Source organism: Bos grunniens, chromosome 18 (genome assembly GCF_055505025.1).
Source record: "Bos grunniens cultivar Pamir isolate PY7600 chromosome 18, Bosgru_T2T1.0, whole genome shotgun sequence".
Classification (NCBI taxonomy): Eukaryota; Metazoa; Chordata; class Mammalia; order Artiodactyla; family Bovidae; genus Bos; species Bos grunniens.
This window is the reverse complement of record NC_141182.1, coordinates 57,255,785-57,277,218: the sequence shown is the minus strand read 5'-3', so window position 1 is coordinate 57,277,218 and position 21,434 is coordinate 57,255,785. Positions and strand designations below refer to the sequence as shown.

General features: G+C 52.3%; 2 protein-coding genes across 6 annotated transcripts; both read left to right on the top strand.

Moving 5' to 3' along the window:
- The first annotated feature begins 209 nt into the window (after positions 1–209).
- KLK7 (kallikrein related peptidase 7) lies at positions 210–5,717 on the top strand. Of its 2 annotated transcripts, XM_086354020.1 has the most exons (6): positions 210–502; positions 824–945; positions 1,423–1,582; positions 1,983–2,224; positions 2,439–2,575; positions 4,991–5,717. In XM_086354020.1, exons 2-6 carry the CDS (start codon positions 885–887, stop codon positions 5,144–5,146), a joined length of 756 nt encoding a protein of 251 aa, XP_086210146.1. In that variant the 5' UTR covers positions 210–502; positions 824–884; the 3' UTR covers positions 5,147–5,717. The 2 variants fall into 2 exon arrangements, with proteins under 2 accessions (XP_086210146.1, XP_086210147.1); XM_086354021.1 differs by lacking the exons at positions 210–502; positions 824–945; positions 1,423–1,582 and adding an exon at positions 1,727–1,752.
- A 6,633-nt stretch (positions 5,718–12,350) lies between these two features.
- Positions 12,351–20,929, top strand: KLK6 (kallikrein related peptidase 6). Of its 4 annotated transcripts, none has more exons than XM_086354025.1 (7): positions 12,351–12,489; positions 13,173–13,324; positions 13,680–13,727; positions 14,363–14,519; positions 17,337–17,584; positions 19,017–19,153; positions 20,279–20,929. In XM_086354025.1, exons 3-7 carry the CDS (start codon positions 13,682–13,684, stop codon positions 20,429–20,431), a joined length of 741 nt encoding a protein of 246 aa, XP_086210151.1. In that variant the 5' UTR covers positions 12,351–12,489; positions 13,173–13,324; positions 13,680–13,681; the 3' UTR covers positions 20,432–20,929. The 4 variants fall into 4 exon arrangements, with proteins under 4 accessions (XP_086210151.1, XP_086210150.1, XP_086210148.1 ...); XM_086354024.1 differs by having other exon boundaries at positions 12,356–12,489; positions 13,153–13,324; XM_086354022.1 differs by having other exon boundaries at positions 12,356–12,489; positions 13,153–13,324; positions 14,351–14,519.
- The last annotated feature ends 505 nt before the right edge of the window (positions 20,930–21,434 follow it).

The window sequence follows — 21,434 nt, the reverse complement described above, 5'->3', positions numbered from 1 at the left end:
TTGGGAATGGGTTCAGGTTCAAAGACGACTGGGTTCCAGCCTGAACGAATTCTCCCAAACTGGTGAGAATTAGGGTATAGGGTCTAGGGCATCCCTGAGAGGGATGGGGGCAAGAAAATGGCCCCAGAGGAAGGCCCAGCCAGAGCCTATTTCCTGAGCCCCGCTGCCCCCTGAACTCCGCCCCCGGCCCTTGGCTGGAGCGTCTGGGTCCTCCCTTGGCAGCTGCACCCGGGATGCCGGCCCGAAGGCGCGGGGGTGAGAGGGTGGAGAGAGCGGAGAGCAAGCGCCTGGGCTGCCACAGGGGTTCGAGATAACCGCGAACGCGGTAGGGGGCGTCCCAGAGCCGGCCCCACCTGCACCCCAGGGCGCCGAGGGCGGGGGCGGGGGCGGACTCGGTATAAGACAGCCGCCGTGCGCCGGGCTGGAGACTCCTGGCTCCCAAGCGAGTCTGGCGCCCGGGTCGGACCTGACCTCCCCAAGCTGAGAAGGGGCTTCATCTACGGTAGGGGGAGACGGGGGAGAGGGGGCGGATGAGGCTGGCTGGACCCCTGACTCCTGTTCCTGAGGGGAGGGGGCAGAGGGAAGCCTGGACGCCTGGTTCTGACGGTCGAGGGGCTGGAGGTCTAGAATTTGAGGTCTCAGGGGAAAAGAAACTAGGAATACAGATTGATGGATGGGGAGGGATGGGAGCCCAGATTCCTGGGGCCCCAGAGGAAGGGCGTCTGGGGCAGAAGGAGGAGGGGCTGGGGGTCCAGACTCCTGGGTCTGAGGGAGGAGGGGCTGGGGGCCAGGACTCCTGCTTCCCCAACTCTGTCCTTCATAGCCGCACCAGAAAAGAGACACCTCCCTGCCTGGCAGCCCCTGAGAGGCTCAGAGGGGTCACCATGACGACACCCTTGGTGATCCTGCTGCTGACCTTCGCCCTGGGATCTGTTGCACAGGAAGGTGGGGACCAGCCCGGGAGTGGGGGTGGGGGCTGCCCTCACCCCCGACCTCCCATCTTCAGCCCTGTTGACCCTCCTCAGGGGCTCCTCTCTCCGGGGTGTGCCTGCTCAGGGCCTCCCCTGGCTCCAGCAGCTTCCTCCTTTGGAAGACAAGACTCCTCTGCCTTCTGCCTCCTTCCTTCCTGCTTCCTTCTGCCTCCCGGGGTCTCTATGCCCCCCAGACCCTGTCTCTGCACGCAGCGTCTCTCCCATCAGCTTTGGCGGTGACCCCCCAGACAAGATGCTCCTCCTGGGTTTCTGAGCGGGCTGCCTCTGTCTCTCTCTGTCTCCATCTCCTGCTCTTTCTGCACTTTTCTCCTTTTCTGCCTGTCTCCTTGTCTGTCTGTCTGTCTGTCTCCATGTCTCCAAATCCCTCAGCAGCTGACTCAGTCTTCCTCTGAGGCTTGCTACCCACTTGTTCCTCCATGTCTCTGTCCAGACCAGGGCAACAAGAGTGGGGAGAAGATTATTGATGGAGTCCCGTGTCCCAGAGGCTCCCAGCCCTGGCAGGTGGCCCTGCTCAAGGGCAGTCAGCTCCACTGCGGAGGCGTGCTGCTCAACGAGCAGTGGGTGCTCACTGCTGCCCACTGCAAGATGAAGTACGTGCAAGCACTTCCAGCCCTTCCTCTGGGTCCCTGTCCCCCTCTCTCTCTGGGTTCTCACTGCTGCCCACTGCAAGATGAAGTACGTGCAAGCACTTCCAGCCCTTCCTCTGGGTCCCTGTCCCCCTCTCTCTCTGGGTTCTCACTGCTGCCCACTGCAAGATGAAGTACGTGCAAGCACTTCCAGCCCTTCCTCTGGGTCCCTGTCCCCCTCTCTCTCTGGGTTCTCATCCCCCTCTCTCTCTGGGTCCCTGTCCCCCTCTCTCTGGTCCCCGTCCCCCTCTCTCTCTGGGTCCCTGTCCCCCTCTCTCTGGTCCCTGTCCCCCTCTCTCTGGGTCCCTGCCCCCCCGCCCCGTTTCACTCACAGCATCTTTCTGAACACTGCTGCCTCCCGCAGTGAGTACAACGTGCACATGGGCAGTGATCGGCTGGTGGGCGGCCAGAAGATCAAGGCCACGCGGTCCTTCCGCCACCCGGGATACTCCACACAGACCCACGCCAATGACCTCATGCTGGTGAAACTGAATGGCCGGGCCAAGCTGTCGTCCAGTGTGAAGAAAGTCAACCTGCCTTCCCACTGCGATCCCCCCGGGACCATGTGCACCGTTTCCGGCTGGGGCACCACCACCAGTCCTGATGGTGAGGCTGCCTGGGAGACCCAGGGGCCCTGGACCCTGACCCTTCCTCCCCCAGACCCAGGAGATCAGGAGTCAGCCCCTTTTTCATAATCCGAATGTGGAGTCCCTCCCCCCACCCCTCCTCCCCTCGTCCTTCAGGGTCTAGAATCCTGAACCCCCATCCTCTCCCCATCCGGACCCCAGCCCTCTGACTGACACCCCTCCCCATCCTGCAGTGACCTTTCCAGAAGAGCTCATGTGCACAGACGTCAAGCTCATCTCCCCACAAGACTGCAGGAAGGTTTACAAGGACTTGCTGGGAGACTCCATGCTCTGTGCTGGCATCCCCAACTCCAGAACCAACGCCTGCAACGTGAGACCCCCCTCCTCTCCCGCCCCGGGTCCCCGGCTGCTTCATCTGAGCACAGAGCCCCCGTTGTCCCCCTTCACCCAGAATCTCTGCACCTGACCTTGGTGCGGAGCCTTCCCCATCACCCCCGCAGCCCCCGCCCCAGGCTCGGCTTTCCTAGCTCTTGCTACCCCATTCTCTGCTCACGTCAGTAGTGGGAGCCCAGTGCGGGCAGATGTGACCCTGAGGATGAGGCAGAAAAATGAACAGGAGGGTCTGAGGATGGGGAACCTGGGGGCCAAAGGGTAGGCATGTGTGGGCTTGGCTTCAAACACAAACTGTATTTAGTTTTTAACTGACATCTTTGTTGAGTATTGCAACCCATGAACACAGTGCTGGTGGTTTAGTCATTCAGTCGTGTCTGACTCTTTGCAGCTCCATGGACTATAACCCACCAGGCTCCTCTGTCCATGGGATTCTCCAGGCAAGAACACTGGAGTGGGTTGCCATTTTCTTGTCATAGGGATCTTCCTGACCCAGGGATCAAACCTAGGTGTCCTGCATTGCATGCGGATTCTTTACCAACTGAGTCACCAGTGAAGCCCCCAAACACAAACTTTACAGGGGAAGAGGTGCCCAAAAAACTCAATAATCAAGATAAATCACATTCTAATGTAATATTTTTTTTGTCAATTCATGCAAAAGTCCACGATGAACAAAATATCATAATTTTCAATACAGAGGCCTCAGTCTTACTGAATTTCTCATCTACTTCAGGCTTCAATGAGTCTCAGCACAGCCTGGTACCTGACCTGACCCTTTATCTAAAATTGGGATACAGTGTTCATCATGAACTTTTTCATATTAAATTCAAATTTTAAGGTATTGCATTAAATGGTATTTATTGCATTACTGAGATTGTGTGCTTGAAGTTAAGGTCTTACTCCCCTCCCTTGGGACCCAGTCTTAAGCCAAGAATTTTCTCTGCCCTCTTCTTTGTAACCCCCTCTCTGTGATAGCTCAATTGATAAAGAATCCACCTACAATGCAGGAGACCCCAGTTCGATCCCTGGGTTGGGAAGATCCGCTGGAGAAGCTATAGGCTACCCACTCCAGTGTTCTTGGGCTTCCCTGGTGTCCCAGCTGGTAAAGAATCCGCCTGCAGAGGGGGAGACCTAGGTTCGATCCCTGGGTTGGGAAGATCCCTGGAGAAGGAAAGGCTTCCCGCTCCAGTATTCTGACCTGGAGAATTCCATGGACTATATCCATGGGGTCGCAAAGAGTCAGACACTACTGAGCGACTTTCACTTTCACTCTGTCTCTGAACACCATCTTTCCACATCTCTCTTTTCACTGAATTTCATTTCATTCTTTCCATCTGTGTTGCCCCCACCACCCCCACTGGCAGCCTCTTCTTCATCCTTTGCTATACCTCTCTTCCTTTTTTTTCTCTTCATTGTCCCACAGCATGTGGGATCTTAGTTCCCTGAGCTCCCATGTCCCCCTACATTGGAAGGTGGATTCTTAGCCACTCGACCACCACAGAAGTCCCCTCCGTTCCTTTTCTCTGTGACTCTTTGCCTTTCCTTGTCTCTCCCCATACCTCCCCACCCCCACTCCTTTGCCTCTCATCTGCACCCTCAGCTGTCAGGAATGGGGGGACCATATGTGTGAGGGATGGGGTCATGGGACAGGAATGTGTGTCCCAAAGAGTAAGGCATCCTCTTCCTCCCCTAGTGACAGCCAGCTTCTTGAATGTGCGAGTCGTACCGTGACACAGGGTCCCACACTCGGGAGAGTCCCACGCTTGGTTTAATACATTCCTGTTGCTGTTTTGAAATTCTTAATACTTTTTGAGCTATGGAGCCCACATTTTCTTTCTTTCTTTCTTTCTTTCTTTTTTTTTTTGGCAATGCCAAGTCACTTGGGAGATCTTAGTTCTCTCACTAGAGCTCAAACCCAGGCCACGGCAGTGAAAGTGCCAAGTCCTAACCAATGGACCGCCAGGGAATTCTTTGTATTTCCGTTTTGCACTGGGCCTTCTGAATTATGTTATCAGTTTGGCCCCTGGGTTCCAGGGCCACCCCGTCCTCCTTTCGCACATCTATCCATCCCCTGGAGACAGTACACCTCCCTCCCTTGGCTTGGTGCCAGAATCCCGAAAGACCTGGAAGAAACGGGGCTTTGACCGCCAGAAGCCCCGCCCCTTCCCTGTGATTGGTCCCATGGGCTGGGGCTCAAGCCAATGTCTTTAGAGAATGTGGTTTATCTTCTCCGCGATGGCCTTAATTTCTGCTCTTCCATTGGTCCCCAGAAACAATGACTCTCTCCCCATTGGCCGTGGTGGAAATCCAGGGTCCGCCTGACAAAGACTGACAACTGAGGCGGAGGCAGGAGCTTCCCTGTGAAGCTGAAGCTAATTTGCTTTATCCCTTCCAGGGTGACTCAGGGGGACCACTGATGTGCAAAGGTACCGTGCAAGGCGTGGTGTCCTGGGGAAGTTTCCCTTGCGGCCAACCCAACGACCCAGGTGTCTATACCCAAGTCTGCAAGTATGTCAACTGGATTAAAGAGACCATGAGAAGATATCGCTAATCTCTCCACTCCCATCTCTCCATCCCTACGCCCTGGCGCAGGAAATTTACAGAAATAAGGACCTCAGTGACCTACAGTCTTACTTGACTTTATCTTTCCTCGGAGGCATGTCAAAACCTCAACAATATGTGTGTAAGCCAATCAAATCAGTAAGGACCTAAAAACCAAACAAATACAAAAACTTTGATGTTGGTAAGGACGTAGTGAGACCAGCCCTCTCTGCCACTGAAACTGTAAATTCATACAGTTTTTATGGAAGGTGATTTGGCAGTGTGAGTGGGGACATTTGTTTTATCCTCCACCTTTGACCTAGTGATTCTAGTTGTCTACTAAAAAAAAAAAAAAAAAGTCCAAAATGTGGAGCAAAGTTGGAATTTATCACAATGTTATTTTTTCATAACAAAATAGTGGAAACACAGAAGGTGTCTAGAAACAGTGGATTGTTAAAACGGTAGGCTGGTTTGAGGCAAGGATATTCTGAAGCTGTTAAGAATAATTATGCACAATTCTTAGTATCATGTGAGGATGTTTATGCTATGTGATGTTAAATAAAGGAAGGAATATACAGAAATATATGTGTATGTGGTTCTCACTATGTAAAATGAAAATACTCACAAAATTAAACCTGAAGGACGTGTACCAACCTGCACACGGTGGTAGTCACGGGGCGCCTGCTTCCTTCCATTTACTTTTCTATGGGTGCGGACTTTAATAGCCTGAAAAACAAAGGTGGAGAAGCTCTGGAGCTCCAAAGTGGAGGAGAAGACACCCTGAAGAGAGGGAGACGGGAAAGAAAAATGTATCTGATGTTTGGTCCCTTGTCCTGCCTCCCTGCCCAGTGGCATATTTTTCTCCATTTTCCAGGTCTCAGTTTTCCTCATCTGTAAAATGGAAGAGAGAAAGAACAATAAGGCAGAGAGAGTAAATGGGTGGTGTTAGAGAATATGCCACTTCATCAGGGTGTAGAGGGATGTGAAAGTGTTTCTAGGCATTCCACAGGTGATGTATTAGGAGAACGAGGTGGAAGCAGAAGGTTGGCAGGAAGACAGGGCCCCTGGGTCACCCAAGGGGCTGTGTGACTGAAAGTGAACACCCAGCCTCCAGGGTGTCAGGGGAGATGGGGGGCTGGGAACCCGGGTAGGTGGGCTCCTATCCTCAAGAAGGGGCCTCACAAAGGAAGGAGGGAGAAGCCCCAGTGACTCAGCCTGGCCACACCCCTGCTGCTGCCATCAGAGGCTCCCCGGGGAGTCACACATCAGAAGCTGCTGACAAAGGGATCCTCTCCTGCCGGTCTTTCCAGTTGCTCCTCCAGAACTCCCTCCCAGTCAACATTCTCCTCTTGTGGAAGCTCCACCAACTTTCCTTCTCTCCTTGCCTCCCACTCTCCCACCCCTCCGCGTATTGCAGGAATTCCACTGTCCCTGCAGAATGTCTTAACTTCCTCTGGCCTTCCAGCGCAAAGCCCCCTCCTCCCTCAGACCAGAGTCCAGACACCCAATCTCTTCCGGCCTCTGAATCTGTGTGAGGTTTCAGTTCAGTTTGGTTCAGTTGCTCAGTCATGTCCGACTCTGTGCAATCCCGTGGACTACAGCACACCAGGCATCCCTGTCCATCACCAACTCCCAGAGTTTACTCAAACTCATGTCCATTGAGTCAGTGATGCCACCCAACCATCTCATCCTCTGTCATCTCCTTCTCCTCCTGCCTTCAAATTTCCCAGCATCAGGGTCTTTTCAAATGAGTCAGCTCTTCAAATCGGGTGGCCAACATATTGGAGCTTCAGCTTCAGTATCAGTCCTTCCAATGAATATTTAGCACTGATTTCTTTTAGGATGGACTGGTTGGATCTCCTTGTAGTCTAAGGGACTCTCAAGACTCTTCAACAGTTGAACCACAGTTCAAAAGCATCAATTCTGCAGCACTCAGCTTTATTTATGGCCCAACTCTCACATCCATACATGACTATTGGAAAAGCCATAGCTTTAACTAGACAGACCTTTGCTGGCAATGTAATATCTCTGTCTAGGTTGGTCATAGCTTTCCTTCCAAGGAGAAAGTGTCTTTTAATTTCATGGCTACAGTCACCATCTGTGGTGATTTTGGAGCCCCCAAAATAAAGTTAGCCGCTGTTTCCATTGTTTCCCATCTATTTGCCATGAAGTGATGAGACCAGATGCCATGATCTTAGTTTTCCGAATGTTGAGCTTTAAGCCAACTTTTTCACTCTCCTGTTTCATCAAGAGGCTCTTTAGTTCTTCAATTTCTGCCATAAGGGTGGTATCATCTGCATTATCTGAGGTTATTGATATTTCTTCCGGCAATCTTGATTCCAGCTTATGCTTCATCCAGCCCAGCGTTTCTCATGATGTACTCTGCATATAAATTAAACAAGCAGGGTGACAATATACAGCCTTGAGGTACTCCTTTTCCTATTTGGAACCAGTCTATTGTTCCATGTCCAGTTCTAACTGTTGCTTCTTGACCTGCATACAGATTTCTCAAGAGGCAGGTCAGGTGGTCTGGCATTCCCATCTCTTTCAGAATTTTCCACAGTTTATTGTGATCCACACAGTCAGGCTTTGGCATAGTCAATAAAGCAGAAATAGATGCTCTTCTGGAACTCTCTTGCTTTTTCGATGATCCAGCAGATGTTTGCAATTTGAGCTCTGGTTCCTCTGCCTTTTCTAAAACCAGCTTGAACATCTGGAATTTCACAGTTCACGTATTGCTGAAGCCTGGCTTGGACAATTTTGAGCATTACTTTACTAGCGTGTGAGATGAGTGCAATTGTGCAGTAGTTTGAGCATTCATTGGCATTGCCTTTCTTTGGGACTGAAATGAAAACTGACCTTTTCCAGTCCTGTGGCCACTGCTGAGTTTTCCAAATTTGCTCACATTCCAAATTTACTGGCGTATTTGTCAAGTTTAAGGAATGTCAAAAGGCTTTGGGGGACTTTCCTTGGCAGTCCAGTGGTTAAGAATCTGCACTTCGACTGCAGGAGGCAAAGGTTCAATCCCTGATCAGGGAACTAAGATCTCCTATGCCATACAATGTGGCCAAAATCAAACAGAGTATTTGGCCACTACCTTTGTGACGCTCCATCAACATCCCCTCTCTCTAAATCCATCATTTTTAAAAGAACAAAACATCGAAGTTTCACTAGGTCAGCCTCGGGATAGTTGACTATGCCTCTGCTAAGTCGCTTCAGTCATGTCCGACTCTGTGCAACCCCATAGACAGCAGCCCACCAGGCTCCTCCATCCATGGGATTTTCCAGGCAAGAGTACTGGAGTGGGGTGCCATTGCCTTCTCCATGACTATGCCTCTAGGCGGATCTTTATGCAAATCTGAAGGTGGGTTTTTTGCAATGATTTGAGAGTTCTCTCTTGTTGAATTTTTTTTTTTTTTTTAAACAACTTCTTTTTTTTCTCTGGGCAGACAGTACACTGTATTCGTTAAAGACACTGACTCTAGAAACGGCTTTTCAATGTCAATCCCATTCTGGCAGCTGTGAGCTATTTGCCTTTGAGTGCTTCACTTCCCCACCTTTATTCTTTCGTCCTTTTTTTTTTTTTGAAGTAGAATAAACCAAGTTTATTGCTTGTTGAAACGGAGGAAACTGCACACAATGGGAATCATGGTATCTCAGTAAAGGGACGTTCAGAAGAATTTATTTGGTGTTTCCATGGAGGGTTTACAGAAGTAGTTGTTGTTTCTGTTTTTTTTTCTGTTTTTTTTTTTAATTAACTTTTTAATTGAATGATGATTGCTTTACAGTATTGTGTTGGTTTCTGCCATGCATAAACATGAATCAGCCATAAGTATACATATGTCCCCTCCTTCTCAAATTCCTTCATCTTTTTTTTAAAATTTTTCTTTAAATTTTTGGCCACACCCCCCAGTGTGTGGGACCTTAGCTCTCTGACCAGGAGTTGAGCCCGCATTGGTGGGGCAAAGTCTTAACCACTGGACCACCAGGAAGTCCCCCGTTCACCCCGGAAATGAGGCAAAGAGCATCTGTTTCCCATGGCTGTTACAAAGAATAAATTTAATATTCAGAAAGTGCATGAACGGTGTCTGACATAGAGTAAGCCTGCAGTGAGGGTTGGTTTTTATGGTTTGTGACTTCTGGCTCTTCTTCGTGCTTCTACTTTCGTAAAGTTTTCTAATAAAACTTTTTTTTTTTAAGTTTTTTTGTAACGCGGACTATTTTTAAAGTCTTTTCTTGAATTTGTCACAATATTGCTTCTGCTTTATGTTTTGGGTTTTTTGGCCCCAAGGCATGAGGGATCTCAGCTTCCTGACCAGGAACTGAGCCCGAACCCCCTGCACTGGAAGGTGACATCTTAACTGCTGGGCCACCAGGGAAGTCCCAAACATTTTCTTCATTGAAGACTTTTGCAGAGGATAAGCATGCATGACGTGTGGGGATGGCAAAACCATGAAGGCCACTGGCAAATGCCTAGTGTCCTGGGCACTTCACTCTCTCTGTTAGAGCTTCTTGTACTCCCCACTGCCGACCACCTCCCTCCTTTCCTAAGGGGCTCTCTGCAGCTCCTCAAAAATCCACCCATCCCATAAGGTAGTAAGGTGGATCCAGAGGTGGCGCCCAAGAGATGGGTCATGTCCACCGCCATGTTGGAAGTTGAGTTCCAGTTCAGGCTCCATCATTTTCTGGGTGTTCAAGGTTGAGCAACTAAATTCCCTTCTCTGAGCCTCAGTTTTCTTTTCTGTAAAACAGGAGTGGGTGTAATGAAATCATTTAATCACTTGGTCAACATTTCCTAAGGCTTCCTCTGGGCCAAGTCCTGTGCTGCTACTTGGGACACAGGGATGAATCAGCCCTAGGGTCTGCCCTCAAGGAGCTCATGGTCCAAGTGTGGGAAATGGACCCAGATGGTGACATGAAGGAGCCACCTGCTGTAGGAACTTTGATGAGAGTGACTAACCCACCTGCAAGGGGCTGGAAGTTGGGTGGTGTTCAGGGACGCCTTCCTGAAAGAGGTAATGATGAAGCAATGACAAGTTGTTGCCAGCAGGAGGTGGGAAGAGCATTGTGGGAGAGGGGAATAGCATAAGCGAAGGCTTAGAGGTTAGAAGACATGTAATGAATGGTTCATGAAAACTAGTCTCCATGGCTGGAGTCCTAGAAGACAAGTGGAGCAGAGCTGCTCGGGGCAATAAGGCAGCCACTCACCTTGGTGGCTCCGCACTTATGAAATGTGGCAAGTTCCAATTGAGGGGTGCCATAGCATAAAAGGGGTGTCCCTGGTGGCTCAAAGGGTAAAGAATCCACCTGCCAATACAGGACACCCAGGTTTGATCCCTGAGTCAGGAAGATCCCCTGGAGGAGGGCATAGTAACCCACTCCAGGGTTCTTGCCTGGAGAATCCCACGGACAGAGAAGCCTAGTGGGCTACAGTCCATGGGGTTGCAAAGAGTCGGACATGACTGAAGCAACTTAGCACGTGCGTATGTGTAAAAGACACGTGGGATTCAAACACTTATTACGCGAAAAATAAGAAAGCAAACCGCCTCCTTAAAATTGTATTTTGATGTCACATTGAAATCATATTGTTTTGGATGCATTGAGCTAAATGAGATATTAAAATGAATATTTTACTTAAAAAAAATTGTGGTGGCTGCTAGAAAATTTAAAAGGGCACGTGTCCCTGGCATTATATTTCTATTGGCTGGAGCTGCCCTGAATGCTGAAGGGCTGGGACTTTGTCCGGGTGATGCTGAGGGACCCAGGCCAGGGGTGTGAGCAGGACAGAGGCAGGATCAGCTCTGGACACAGGGAGATGCCTCTGAGGTCACGTGAAGGATACAGAGAAAGGGAAGAATTTGTGATAATGGTCCAGATGGGAGAGAAGCAGGTTTGACCTGGGACGAGGGACATGGGGACAGAGAGAGGGGATCACACAGAGAGAGGAGGTGGGGGGACAGTGCTTGGGGATCAGTGGCTGTGAGCAGTCCAGCCTGATATCTGGGAGGGTGGGGGGTCCTGAGAAGAAGATGCTGAGTTCAGTGGGGAGGTGAATGAGAAGGGCTGGGGGAGGCTAGAGGTGGGGGTGGGAGGAGCTTCCCGGAGAGCATGCTTGAGTGCTCCGTTGCTTTCCACCCTGACCGACTCTTTGAGACCCTATGGACTGTAGCTCTCCAGGCTCCTCTATCCATGGGGATTCTCCAGGCAAGAGAGAGCATTTCAAATGCCAAATCGGTTTTCATCCCAGGGGTGACGGGGCCCGAGCAAAGGTGGTGACAATTCGATTTAATGCAAGAATTAAATGTTAACCTGTACTGCCAGGCCCACGCTAGTTGCTGAGGTAGACATTATTCATATCAGTTGGACTTATTACCCAATGACTTTCCCAAAAGCTTCCATTTCCATCCCACTTCTCCCATCTGATCACCACACCCATTTCCCAACACGCGGCCACACACACCCTCAGGGCTCCAGCTCATCACCAGTCAGTTGCTTCCCCACCTGGGCCAGATCCTTGAACTACCCCCCATTCTCCTCCTGATCGCAAGCTCAAGTTCAAAGACACCTCTTCAAATCTTCCCTAGACACCTCCACGGCTTCCTGAATCCCCATTACTTATCACGTTCTCACGTGGCTCCCCAATCTTCCTGCATCCCTGCCTATTTCCGTGGCCCATGTTTATTTCCATATACATGTGAATCTTCAAGTCTTGAAGTCCCCCTGGTCCCACTAGCTCCCCTGGGGCTCCCACCTCCATGTCGCCCCTTCTCCAGGAGTTAACACCCCTCTGTGCATACACACGCTTCTCCTGGCAACGCAGGGGACGCTAGGAGAGGTAAGAAGAGAGATTTAGCGTGTCAGTGGAAACACAGAAAATTGAGGGGGAAAGACAGAGATACAGAGAAAAAGATAAACAGGCAAAGGATGCTGAGACAGAAGCAGACAGACAAGAGATGGAGGCACCGCCACCACCGCCAAGGAGAGAGATGGACAGACAGAGACATGGAAGAGGGGGACCAGGAGGGTCAAGAGCCCTGGTATCCGGCCAGAGGTGGATGGACAATCAAAGCACAGTCAGAGAGGGACAAAGGGAAGTTATTGATGAAGCCGCCCGTCCGCCTGCCCGGAAGAGAGCTTGAGAAATGGAGGTGCCAGGAGCATGGCACAGGGTGCTGGGGGCGGACAAAGCCCGATTGTTCGAAGGCCTTTTCCCCATACCGCCTGGCTCTGCACCTCAGCCTGGGGCCGGGGTGGGGACCGGCTTGGTGACACATGCTCTCTTGCTGGTTGGCTTGCTCTGTCTTGCGGGGACACGGAGGCTCTTGAACACCCACAGAGGCAACTTAAGGGCAGGTGGGTGAATCACCCCAACCCCACTGAACCCTTGCCGCCTGGTGGCCCGTGCCCCGGGGCACTGATGGCCTGCAGGCCCCAGAGCGCTCACAGGAGTGGTGGGAGGCCCGAAGGCCAGGGGTACTGCGTGCTTGCCAGGGACACAGGCCTTCTGGGGTCCTCCCAACCTGTCGTGCTCGAGGACCTAGAAGTCTAGGAACTGAGGACAAGCTCCCGCCCTTCCTGCCTTTAGATCCAGGTGTACAGACTTCCGGCCCCTTTCTCCCTGGAGGTCCAGAATTCTCAGTCCCCAGCCCCTCCTCCCTCAGACCCGGGGGTCCAGACCCCCAGCCCCTCCTTCCTTGACCTGGGAGTCGGGGAGTCGCCCCCCTGGTGCACTCAGGCACCTGCACCCCCTCCCTTGAACCGGGGATCAGGGGTCAGCAGGAGCAGTGCGGTGGGGGTGGGAGGAATGCGTGTGGGAGGCCCGGAGGAGGAAAGGGCGGGGCCGCCTCCTGCTCCAGGGGCCCGGGGCGGCAGGGGTTAAAAGGAAGCATGGGAGCATCTGAGGACAGGACGGGCCTCTTCCAGGCAGGCCAGGGTGCTGGGGTGTCTGTCCGCCAGGCCCTGGGCGCCCACATTCTCTGCTTTCGGCCCTCTATCTCTGCCTGCCTCTGCTTTCAGCGTGCCTTCTCTCTGCCCAGCTCCCTGCTCTTCTGACTCTCTCGTCTCCCTGTCCATCCATCCGCTCGGGACACCTCCTGTCCCTGCCCCAACCCAAGAACCGGCCCATCCCACCCCCCGCACCCCCGCAGCCGGCCCCAGCAGAAGCCCCAGGTGTGGAGGCAAGTGACAGGTAAGCTCAGAGCCAAGGGGAGGGGGAGAAACCCCAGGGCAAGGGAAGAGCTTCAGGGGCCCTCCGTCTTGTTACTGAGCAGGCGAACCAGAGCCAAGAGGAGAAACAGAACGAGTGTAGAAACATAAGGAGAAGTGCAGGGTGAGCAGCAGGTCCTGGGGCCTCGCTGGCATCCCCGCCTTCGTGGGACCCTCAGATGGAAGGCATGGGTTGGGAAGATAAGGAACCAGGAGGCTAAATGGGAAGGACGGAAGCCAAGGATCAGGAGACCATGCCAGCCGGGGAGGATGGGGAGGGAGGAGCCTGGGCGAACCCTGAGGCTGGGACTAATGCAGGATTTGGCTTCCCTTCTCAGGAATGGCCGTGAAGATGCTGGTCATAGCACTGGTTCTGGTCGCTGCAGGTGGGCAAAAGGGTGGTGGTGTGAGGGAGTCAGCTTGGGTGGGGGGTGGGGGGTGGTTGATGGGGAAGAGATTGGAATTGGGAATGGGGACACATACGGGTATGCTGGGGAGGGGGTTTAGAATGAGGAAGCCATTGGGGAGTTTAAGTTAGGGATGAGGGATGCAGGTGGGGAAGGGGTGGGAGGTGGGCTTCAAGATGGGGAAGAGGTTGAGGTTGGTTTGGGACATGGGGAAACTGGTAGGAGGTGGGTTTAAAGATGGGCTTCCCAGGTGGCAGCTAGTGGTAGAGAACCTGCCTGCCAATGCAGGAGACATAAGAGACACAGCTTTGGTCCCTGGGTCAGGAAGACCCCCTGGAAGAGGGCGGGGCAACCCACTCCAGTATTCTCGCCTGGAGAATCCCAAGGACAGAGGAGCCTGGTGTGCTATAGTCCATGGGGTTGCAAAGAGTCAGACAGGACTGAAGTGGCTTAGCAGGCACGCATAGGTTTAAAGACAGGAGAGTTTAAGGATGGGTTTGGCTCTGGCGCTAGGGATGGGGATGAAGTTGATGATCAAGGCAGCAATGGGGTTCAGCTTGGGGGGGTGTAGCCGACACCTCCAGACCTCCCCTCTCACTCAGACCCTCCCTCAGCCCAAGCGGAGGAGAAGGACAAGGTACTCCACGGTGGCCCCTGTGAGCAGACGTCTCACCCCTACCAAGCTGCCCTCTACACGGCGGGCCACCTGCTCTGCGGAGGCGTCCTCATTCACCCGCTGTGGGTCCTCACCGCTGCCCACTGCAAAAAACCGTGAGTATCCCCGCTGCCGCTAGGCCCTGCGGGTTTCGTGCAGAACTGCATGGCTCCCACGTCGTAACGCCGTCTGATAACCAGGCTCAACTGGCCAGTATTTAATTGAGTACCGTATCCGTGCCAGGCAGTGTTTGGGGCCCTGGGGGGTGCAGAGCAGTGAGGAAAACAAGCAAAACTGCTGCTTTAATAAACCGACCTTCTACATGGGGAAGGAGGATCTTACCGGGCCCTGTAGGGAAGAGTGGATTTAACTCCAAGTGCAGGGGGAAGCCGCGTAGGGTTTTCATCAGCGAAGCAGCAAGTTCCGGTTTACGTTTTTAAGAGCACTCTGGAAAGGGCTTCCCAGGTGGCGTTAGTGGTAAAGAACCCCCCTGCCAGTGCAGGAGATGTAAGAGACATGGGTTCGATCCCTGGCTCGGAAACATCCCCTGGAGAAGGAAATGTAAACCCATTCCAGCATTCATTCCTGGAGAATCCCATGGACGGAGGAGCCTGGAGGGCTACAGTCCGTGGACTCGCAAGAGTCAGACACGACTTAGCAACTAAACAACCACAGGTCCAGGACCAATCCTCAGGGCGCTAATAACCAGTAGCTGGAGTAACAACAGCCTCCATTTTTTTTCAGTGCTAACTATGGGCCATGTGTCTAGTTAGGCACCTGGAATCCCTCACAGTGAAAGAAAGTGAAGTCGTTCAGTCGTGTCCGACTCTTTGCGACCCCATGGACTGTAGCCTACCAGGCTCCTCTGTCCACGGAATTTTCCAGGCAAGAATACTGGAGTGGGTTGCCATTTCCTTCTCCAGGGGATCTTCCCGACCCAGGGATCACACCTGGGTCTCCCACATTGCCGCCAGACGCTTTACCATCTAAGCCATCAGGGAAGCCCAGTAACAGACTTTTTAGACCCATTTTGCAGATGTCGAAGCTGAAGCTCAGAGAAGTAACAAGTGATAAACCAAGAGGTGTCATGCCCCAGTGGCGTCAGGGGAAGACCTCAGTAGAGGTCTCCCCTTGCAGGGTCAAGGACTCAAGGACCTTGACCTTGAGTGGTCTCCCCCAAACACAGGGAAACCTGGCATCACTCTCACCATCCTCATTCATTCATTCAGTGCACATTGACCAAGGGCGCCCATGAATGGTAGATTTGAGCTGGGCCGTGGGGACTCAGCAAAGACCCAGCGAGCTGCCCAGAGTCTCTGCCCTTTGGAACGCAGGAGTAGACAGGCACCGGAAGACAGCTGTTGAATCCTTGGAGGGGGCAGGCGGGGGTGGGGGTGGGGGGTGGAGGGGGAGAAATATATAATCACAAATTACTCTAAGTCCAATGAAAGGGAAAAACAGGGGTGGCTCCATGAGAGAAAAGAGCAGAAGTACCTGCTTTAGACTGAAGACAGTATCAGGAAGGACTTTCTGATGAGATGAAATTTAAGCTGAGGCCCGGAAAATGAATGAGAAAGGGGAACCAAATGAAGAAGCAGGCTGAGCATCCAGGGCAGAGGAAATAGAAGGCCCAAAGACCCGAGGTGGCAACAGTCTGAAGAGTTCTAAGGAAAATGGTTCACTGAGGGTCAGAGAATAGTGGGATTAGGCACGTGAGCTTTATTCCGAGGGTAATAGGGAACTACAGAAAGTTTCTGAGCAAGGGAGCAACACTTTGATCCATTTCACAAATATTTATTCAATGTCTGTCATAGGCCAGACACTGGTCTAGGTGCTAAGGAGGATATATCTGACTAAAACAAAAATCTCATCTTTTTTTAAAGTAATATATATTTTTTATTTTTGGCCATACTGAGTCCTCATTGCTGCGCAAGTGAGAGCTACTTTCTAGCTGCGGTGGGAAGGCGTCTCACTGATACCATTTCTGTTGTCGCAGAGCACAGGCTGTAGCGCGTGAGGGCTTCAGATGCTCCAGATGTTAGTTGTGGCTATGGGCTCAGTAGTTGTGGTGCATGGGCTTGGCTGCCCCACAGCATGAGGATCTTCCCAGACCAGGGATTGAACCCGTGTCCCCTGCACTGGCAGATGAATTGTTAACCACTGGACCACCAGGGAAGTCTGAATATTTGCACTGTGATTGAGTTTCCAGGGAAGGCCGCACTGAGAAGGTGACATGTGAAGGAGGTGAGGGAGTGAGGCATGCAGGTATCTGGGAGAAAGAGCTGCTGGCAGGTGGAACAACCAGTGCAAAGGTCCTGGGGTGAAAGGATGACTATTGTGTTCAAGGAAAGGCCGGGAAGCCTGTGTGGCTGGAGCAGAAAGAGAAGGAGAGTGGGACACGGCTGACGGATAATGGGGACAGATTGTGCAGAGCTTTATGGACCACAGTGGGAATTTTGGCTTTTACTCTGAGCAAGATGGGAGTCATGGGAGGGTGCTGAGCACAGGAAGTACACGGCTGGCTTGTATTGTTAAAATAGCCCTGGCTGCTTTGTAGAAGACAGAGAGGACTAAAGGTAGAAACCAGGAGTCCAGTGAGGCTGCAGTCCAGGTAAGAGATTACTGGGGCTCAGACCAAGATGGTAGCAATGGGGGAGGAGAGAAGTGGTCAGATTCTGGATATGCTTCGGAGAGACAAAAGGATTTCTGGACTGCTTGGATATGAAGCAACACATAAAGGGTCGCGAATAGCCTCCGGGGTTATTCTGAAAGGATGGAGTTGTCATTTGCTGAGCTGGGAAGCCCACGAGGCAAGCGGCAGGCCAGATGTTTCATGGTGCACCAGGCTACCCCATCTCCCACCATAGGCACCCCCGGAGTCTCAGCTGCAGTCCAAAGGGCTTCAGGCGAGACCCTGCCCTTTCCTTTCCCAGGAATCTGCAGGTCTTCCTGGGGAAGCACAACCTTCAGCAAAGGGAGTTTTTCCAGGAGGAGAGCTCTGTCGTCCGGACTGTGGCCCACCCGGGCTACAATGCCGCCACCCACGACCAGGACATCATGCTGCTGCGTCTGTCACGGCCAGCCAGGCTCTCCGACCACATCCAGCCTCTGGCCCTGGAAAGAGACTGCTCAGCCAACCACACCAGCTGCCACATCCTAGGCTGGGGCAAGATGGCAGACGGTCAGTAAGGGGAGAATGATGCGGTGACCCGTCATCACTGGGTGATGGGTCATGGTGGGGGGAGGTGGTTCACAGTGAGAGTCAGTGGGAGAGTGAATTAGTGGGTGAAAGTTCAATGGGGAGGGAGGGCAAATACGAGAGCTGGGCTAAAAGTGAACAGCCAGAGAAGAGCGCAGACCAACAGCTGGTTGAAACGGAGTTGTGGGACATGACATGAAGGGTCAATAAACAGGGAAGGTCACTGCGGAGATATCAATCAGGAAGGGGGCCAATTGTCAAAAAGGACTGATCAGGATGATCAAGAAAGGATAAACGGAGGAGGGACTAATGAGAGATCAATAAAGCAGGGAAGCCAGCTGAAGGATGTGGATCAAGAAAGCGAACAGTGTAGAGAAAGCTGATGGTGGAGGAACCAATTGAGAAGAGTCAAAGGTCAAGAGGGGTCAGTAGATAAAGGATTAGAGGCAAAAAGAAACCCAATAGATCAGCAGGAACCATGGAGGGTGGGCCTGTGAGTGAAGAGCCAGAAAAGAAGGGGGAATCAATAGGGGAACACGAGGCCATTTAGGAAACAACCAATGAGGGAGCACAGCTTTGGATGAAGGGCCAATAGGGAGGGAGAACCAATGAGGAAAGAAGGGACCAGTTAGGAAAGGCACACAGTCAAGTGGTGACCAATCAGGATGGGCCAATGGGAAAACAGGTCCAGTGAAGGAGGACGGGATATAACAGAGGAGCGACTAATAGAGGAAGAGAATACTGAAGAAGGTGGGACCAGTGGAAAAGTGATAAGTGGAGGCGGGACCTAAGAGAAAGGAAAAACCAATAGGAAATGAAGACTGAACGGTAGTGCTGGAGAAGACTCTTAAGAATACCTTGGGCTGCAAGGAGATCAAACCAGTCAATTCTAAAGGCAATCAATCCTGAACATTCATTGGAAGGACTGATGCTGAAGCTGAAGCTCCCATACTTTCGCCACCTGATGCGAAGAACTGACTCACTGAAAAAGACCCTGATGCTGGGAAAGACTGAAGGCAGGAGAAGAAGGGGACGACAGAGGATGAGATGGTTGGATGGCATCACTAGCTCAATGCACATGAGCTTGAGCATGCTCCGGGAGTTGGTGATGGACAGGGAAGCCTGGCGTGCTGCAGTCTATGGGGTTGCAAATAGTCAGACATGACTGAGCGACTAACCTGACTAAGAGAAGGGGTAATTAATGAGGAAGACAGGCCAATGGGAGGGAAGAGTGATGGGAAGAAGGACCAATCAGGAGTCAGTTAGTGGAAGTGGGTGTTGAGAATGAGTGACAAACAGGAATAATGGAACCAGTGGGAAATAGGAATCATTAGGGGAGGGAGGATTTATAGATGTTGGAGGATCAGTGAGAAGGGTGGACTGTGAAGTGATCATGGCCCATCTCTCTTTGCAGGTGAATACCCCGACACCATCCAGTGTGCGTACGTCCACCTGGTGTCCCGTGAGAAGTGTGATCATGCCTACCCTGGCCAGATCACCCAAAATATGGTGTGTGCCGGGGATGAGAAGCATGGGAAGGACTCCTGCCAGGTGAGGACACCGGGACCCATCGGCTACACGGCCAAGGAGGTAGACAGGCAGGAAGAGACAGACACATAGCCCAAATGGAAGGGACAGACACACATAGAGTCAGGTTGGGTGAGAATCAGAGGCATGGAAAGAGAGAGAGATTCAATTCCATACACAGAAACACAGACAGGGACAGGCAGAGACAAAGAGCCAATTAGCAGAGACAGGAAGTGCAGAGACAAGGATGGAGATGAAGAGATCAAGAACCAGAGAGATACAGTCAGGAGGCAGATGGTGCCAGGAGACTGTCCCTCCTCTAACAGAGCCCCCACCGTCCTGCTTGGAAATAGCCAAGCTGTGCAGAAGGGAGACCCTAGCCAGGGAGCAAAGGGGCCCCGTCCTCTCTCCCAAATACCTTTAACTTGGGTTCCTGCCACGTCGTCCATTGGATCTCTCCTTCCGGTGCCCAAACTGACCCCTCTGCATTGGAGGATCTGCAGAGACCAGCCAAGAGGGAGAAGGAGACAAAGCTAGAGAAAGGTGATGCCCAGTGAGTTGGATGCAAGGAAAGGGCAGGAAGAGAAGCCGCATTTCTGAGACTGTCCGTCCTCCCTTTAGAGATGTCTGTGTTTCTGAGTCTCCCTCAGTCTCTATTCCCCTGACTGTGACTTTGTGTCTGTCTCTCTTTCTTTGTATATGAGTCATTCTCTCCATCTGAGTATCTTCACCCCCTCTCTACATGTCTCTCTGTGTCTCCTTCTGTCTGTTTTTCTTTTTTTTTTTAGAGTAGGTTTTTAAAGTTATTTATTTGTTTATGGTTGCCCTGGGTCTTCGTTGGGGCTTTCTCTAGTTGCGGTGAGCGGGGGCTGCTCTCTCGTTGTGGATGGGCTTTTTATTGCGGTGGCTTCTCTCATGGTGGAGCACGGACTCTGGGCACGCGGGCTTCAGGAGTGGCGGCATGCAGGCTCACTAGTGGCAGCAGAGCCTTAGCGGCTCCGTGGCACATGGACTCTTCCCAGAACAGGGATCGCACCCACCTCCCCTGCACAGGCGGATTCCCGGTCCACTGCACCCCAGGGAAGTCGCCGTCTCTTTTTCTTTCTCCTGTGGGTCTGTGTCTGACTCTCTCCCCCTCTTCACCCACAGGGCGACTCCGGGGGTCCACTGGTATGTGGCGACCGCCTCCGAGGCCTCGTGTCCTGGGGTAACGTCCCCTGCGGCTCCAAGGAGAAGCCGGGCGTCTACACTGACGTCTGCAGATACGGTCACTGGATCCAAAGAGTCATTCAGGCCAACTGATCCTGACCTGTGACCTCTACCTCTTGACCTCTTCCCCTCCTCCTGCCCACACCCGACCCTAATGCTTAATAAAAAGCCGTGACACCACAGTGCAGACCCTTCCTGATTCTACCCCAGCCCCACCCTCTCATCGCTAGGTGTGATGGTGGACACGGGCTAAGGTCTTACCCCTGCCGCTAACAGAATACACGCAATTCCCTTCCAGTGATCTCTTCCTCCCTTGATGACCCCATAGGCTCAATTTCTTCCTACAGAGAAGTGGTCTCTTGTCTGGCCAGAGTCGAGTTGGGGGGTCCCAGCTCCCCTACTTGCTAGCCATGTACCCACAGGAACTGCCCTCCTTCACTGTGTAGGTTTTCTCCTCTGTAAAAATGAAGATAAGAATCATACATGCCTCATAAGGCAGTGGCTGTGGTGGGGGAGATTGAAGGTTGTAAAAGTGTGAAACAAGCAACAGTGCCTGGCACACCCACGTGAACAATAAAAGAGTGAATTTTATTATTTGTGGTGCTTTTTGCTTTTATCCCTCATCTGCCTCTCTGAGGCTCGGATATCCTTAGTCCTCTTTCACAACCCAACTTGATCTTCCTCCCCCTCAGGGAAGATGCCCTTGATTCCTCCACCTTGTACCAGCCCTGCCCGAAGGTGGATTTCTCCACTAAACTCCCCTTGTAGCAGCATCAGCAGGGAGATGAGAGGGCCGGGAGGCCACTGTGAGTGGGTAAGACTAATGGGAGAGTAGAGGGGAGGAGAGCGCAGGGACCAGATCCCAAAGGACCCCAGACCCCAGGTTGGGAGTCTGGGGCTTCTCCTGAGGTAGCAGGGAGCCATGGAAAGAGTGTGAGTACGAGCAGCTCTGGGACCAGGTGCAGGATGGGCCAGAAGGGAGAGATGATGCGGGGTGAGCAGGGGCTGGGGCTGGGAGGGCTGGAGAAGAGAGGCTGAATTTGAGTACACCATATGGAGGTGCTTGGGTCAGGAGCATTCTCAGGATGCTAATGAC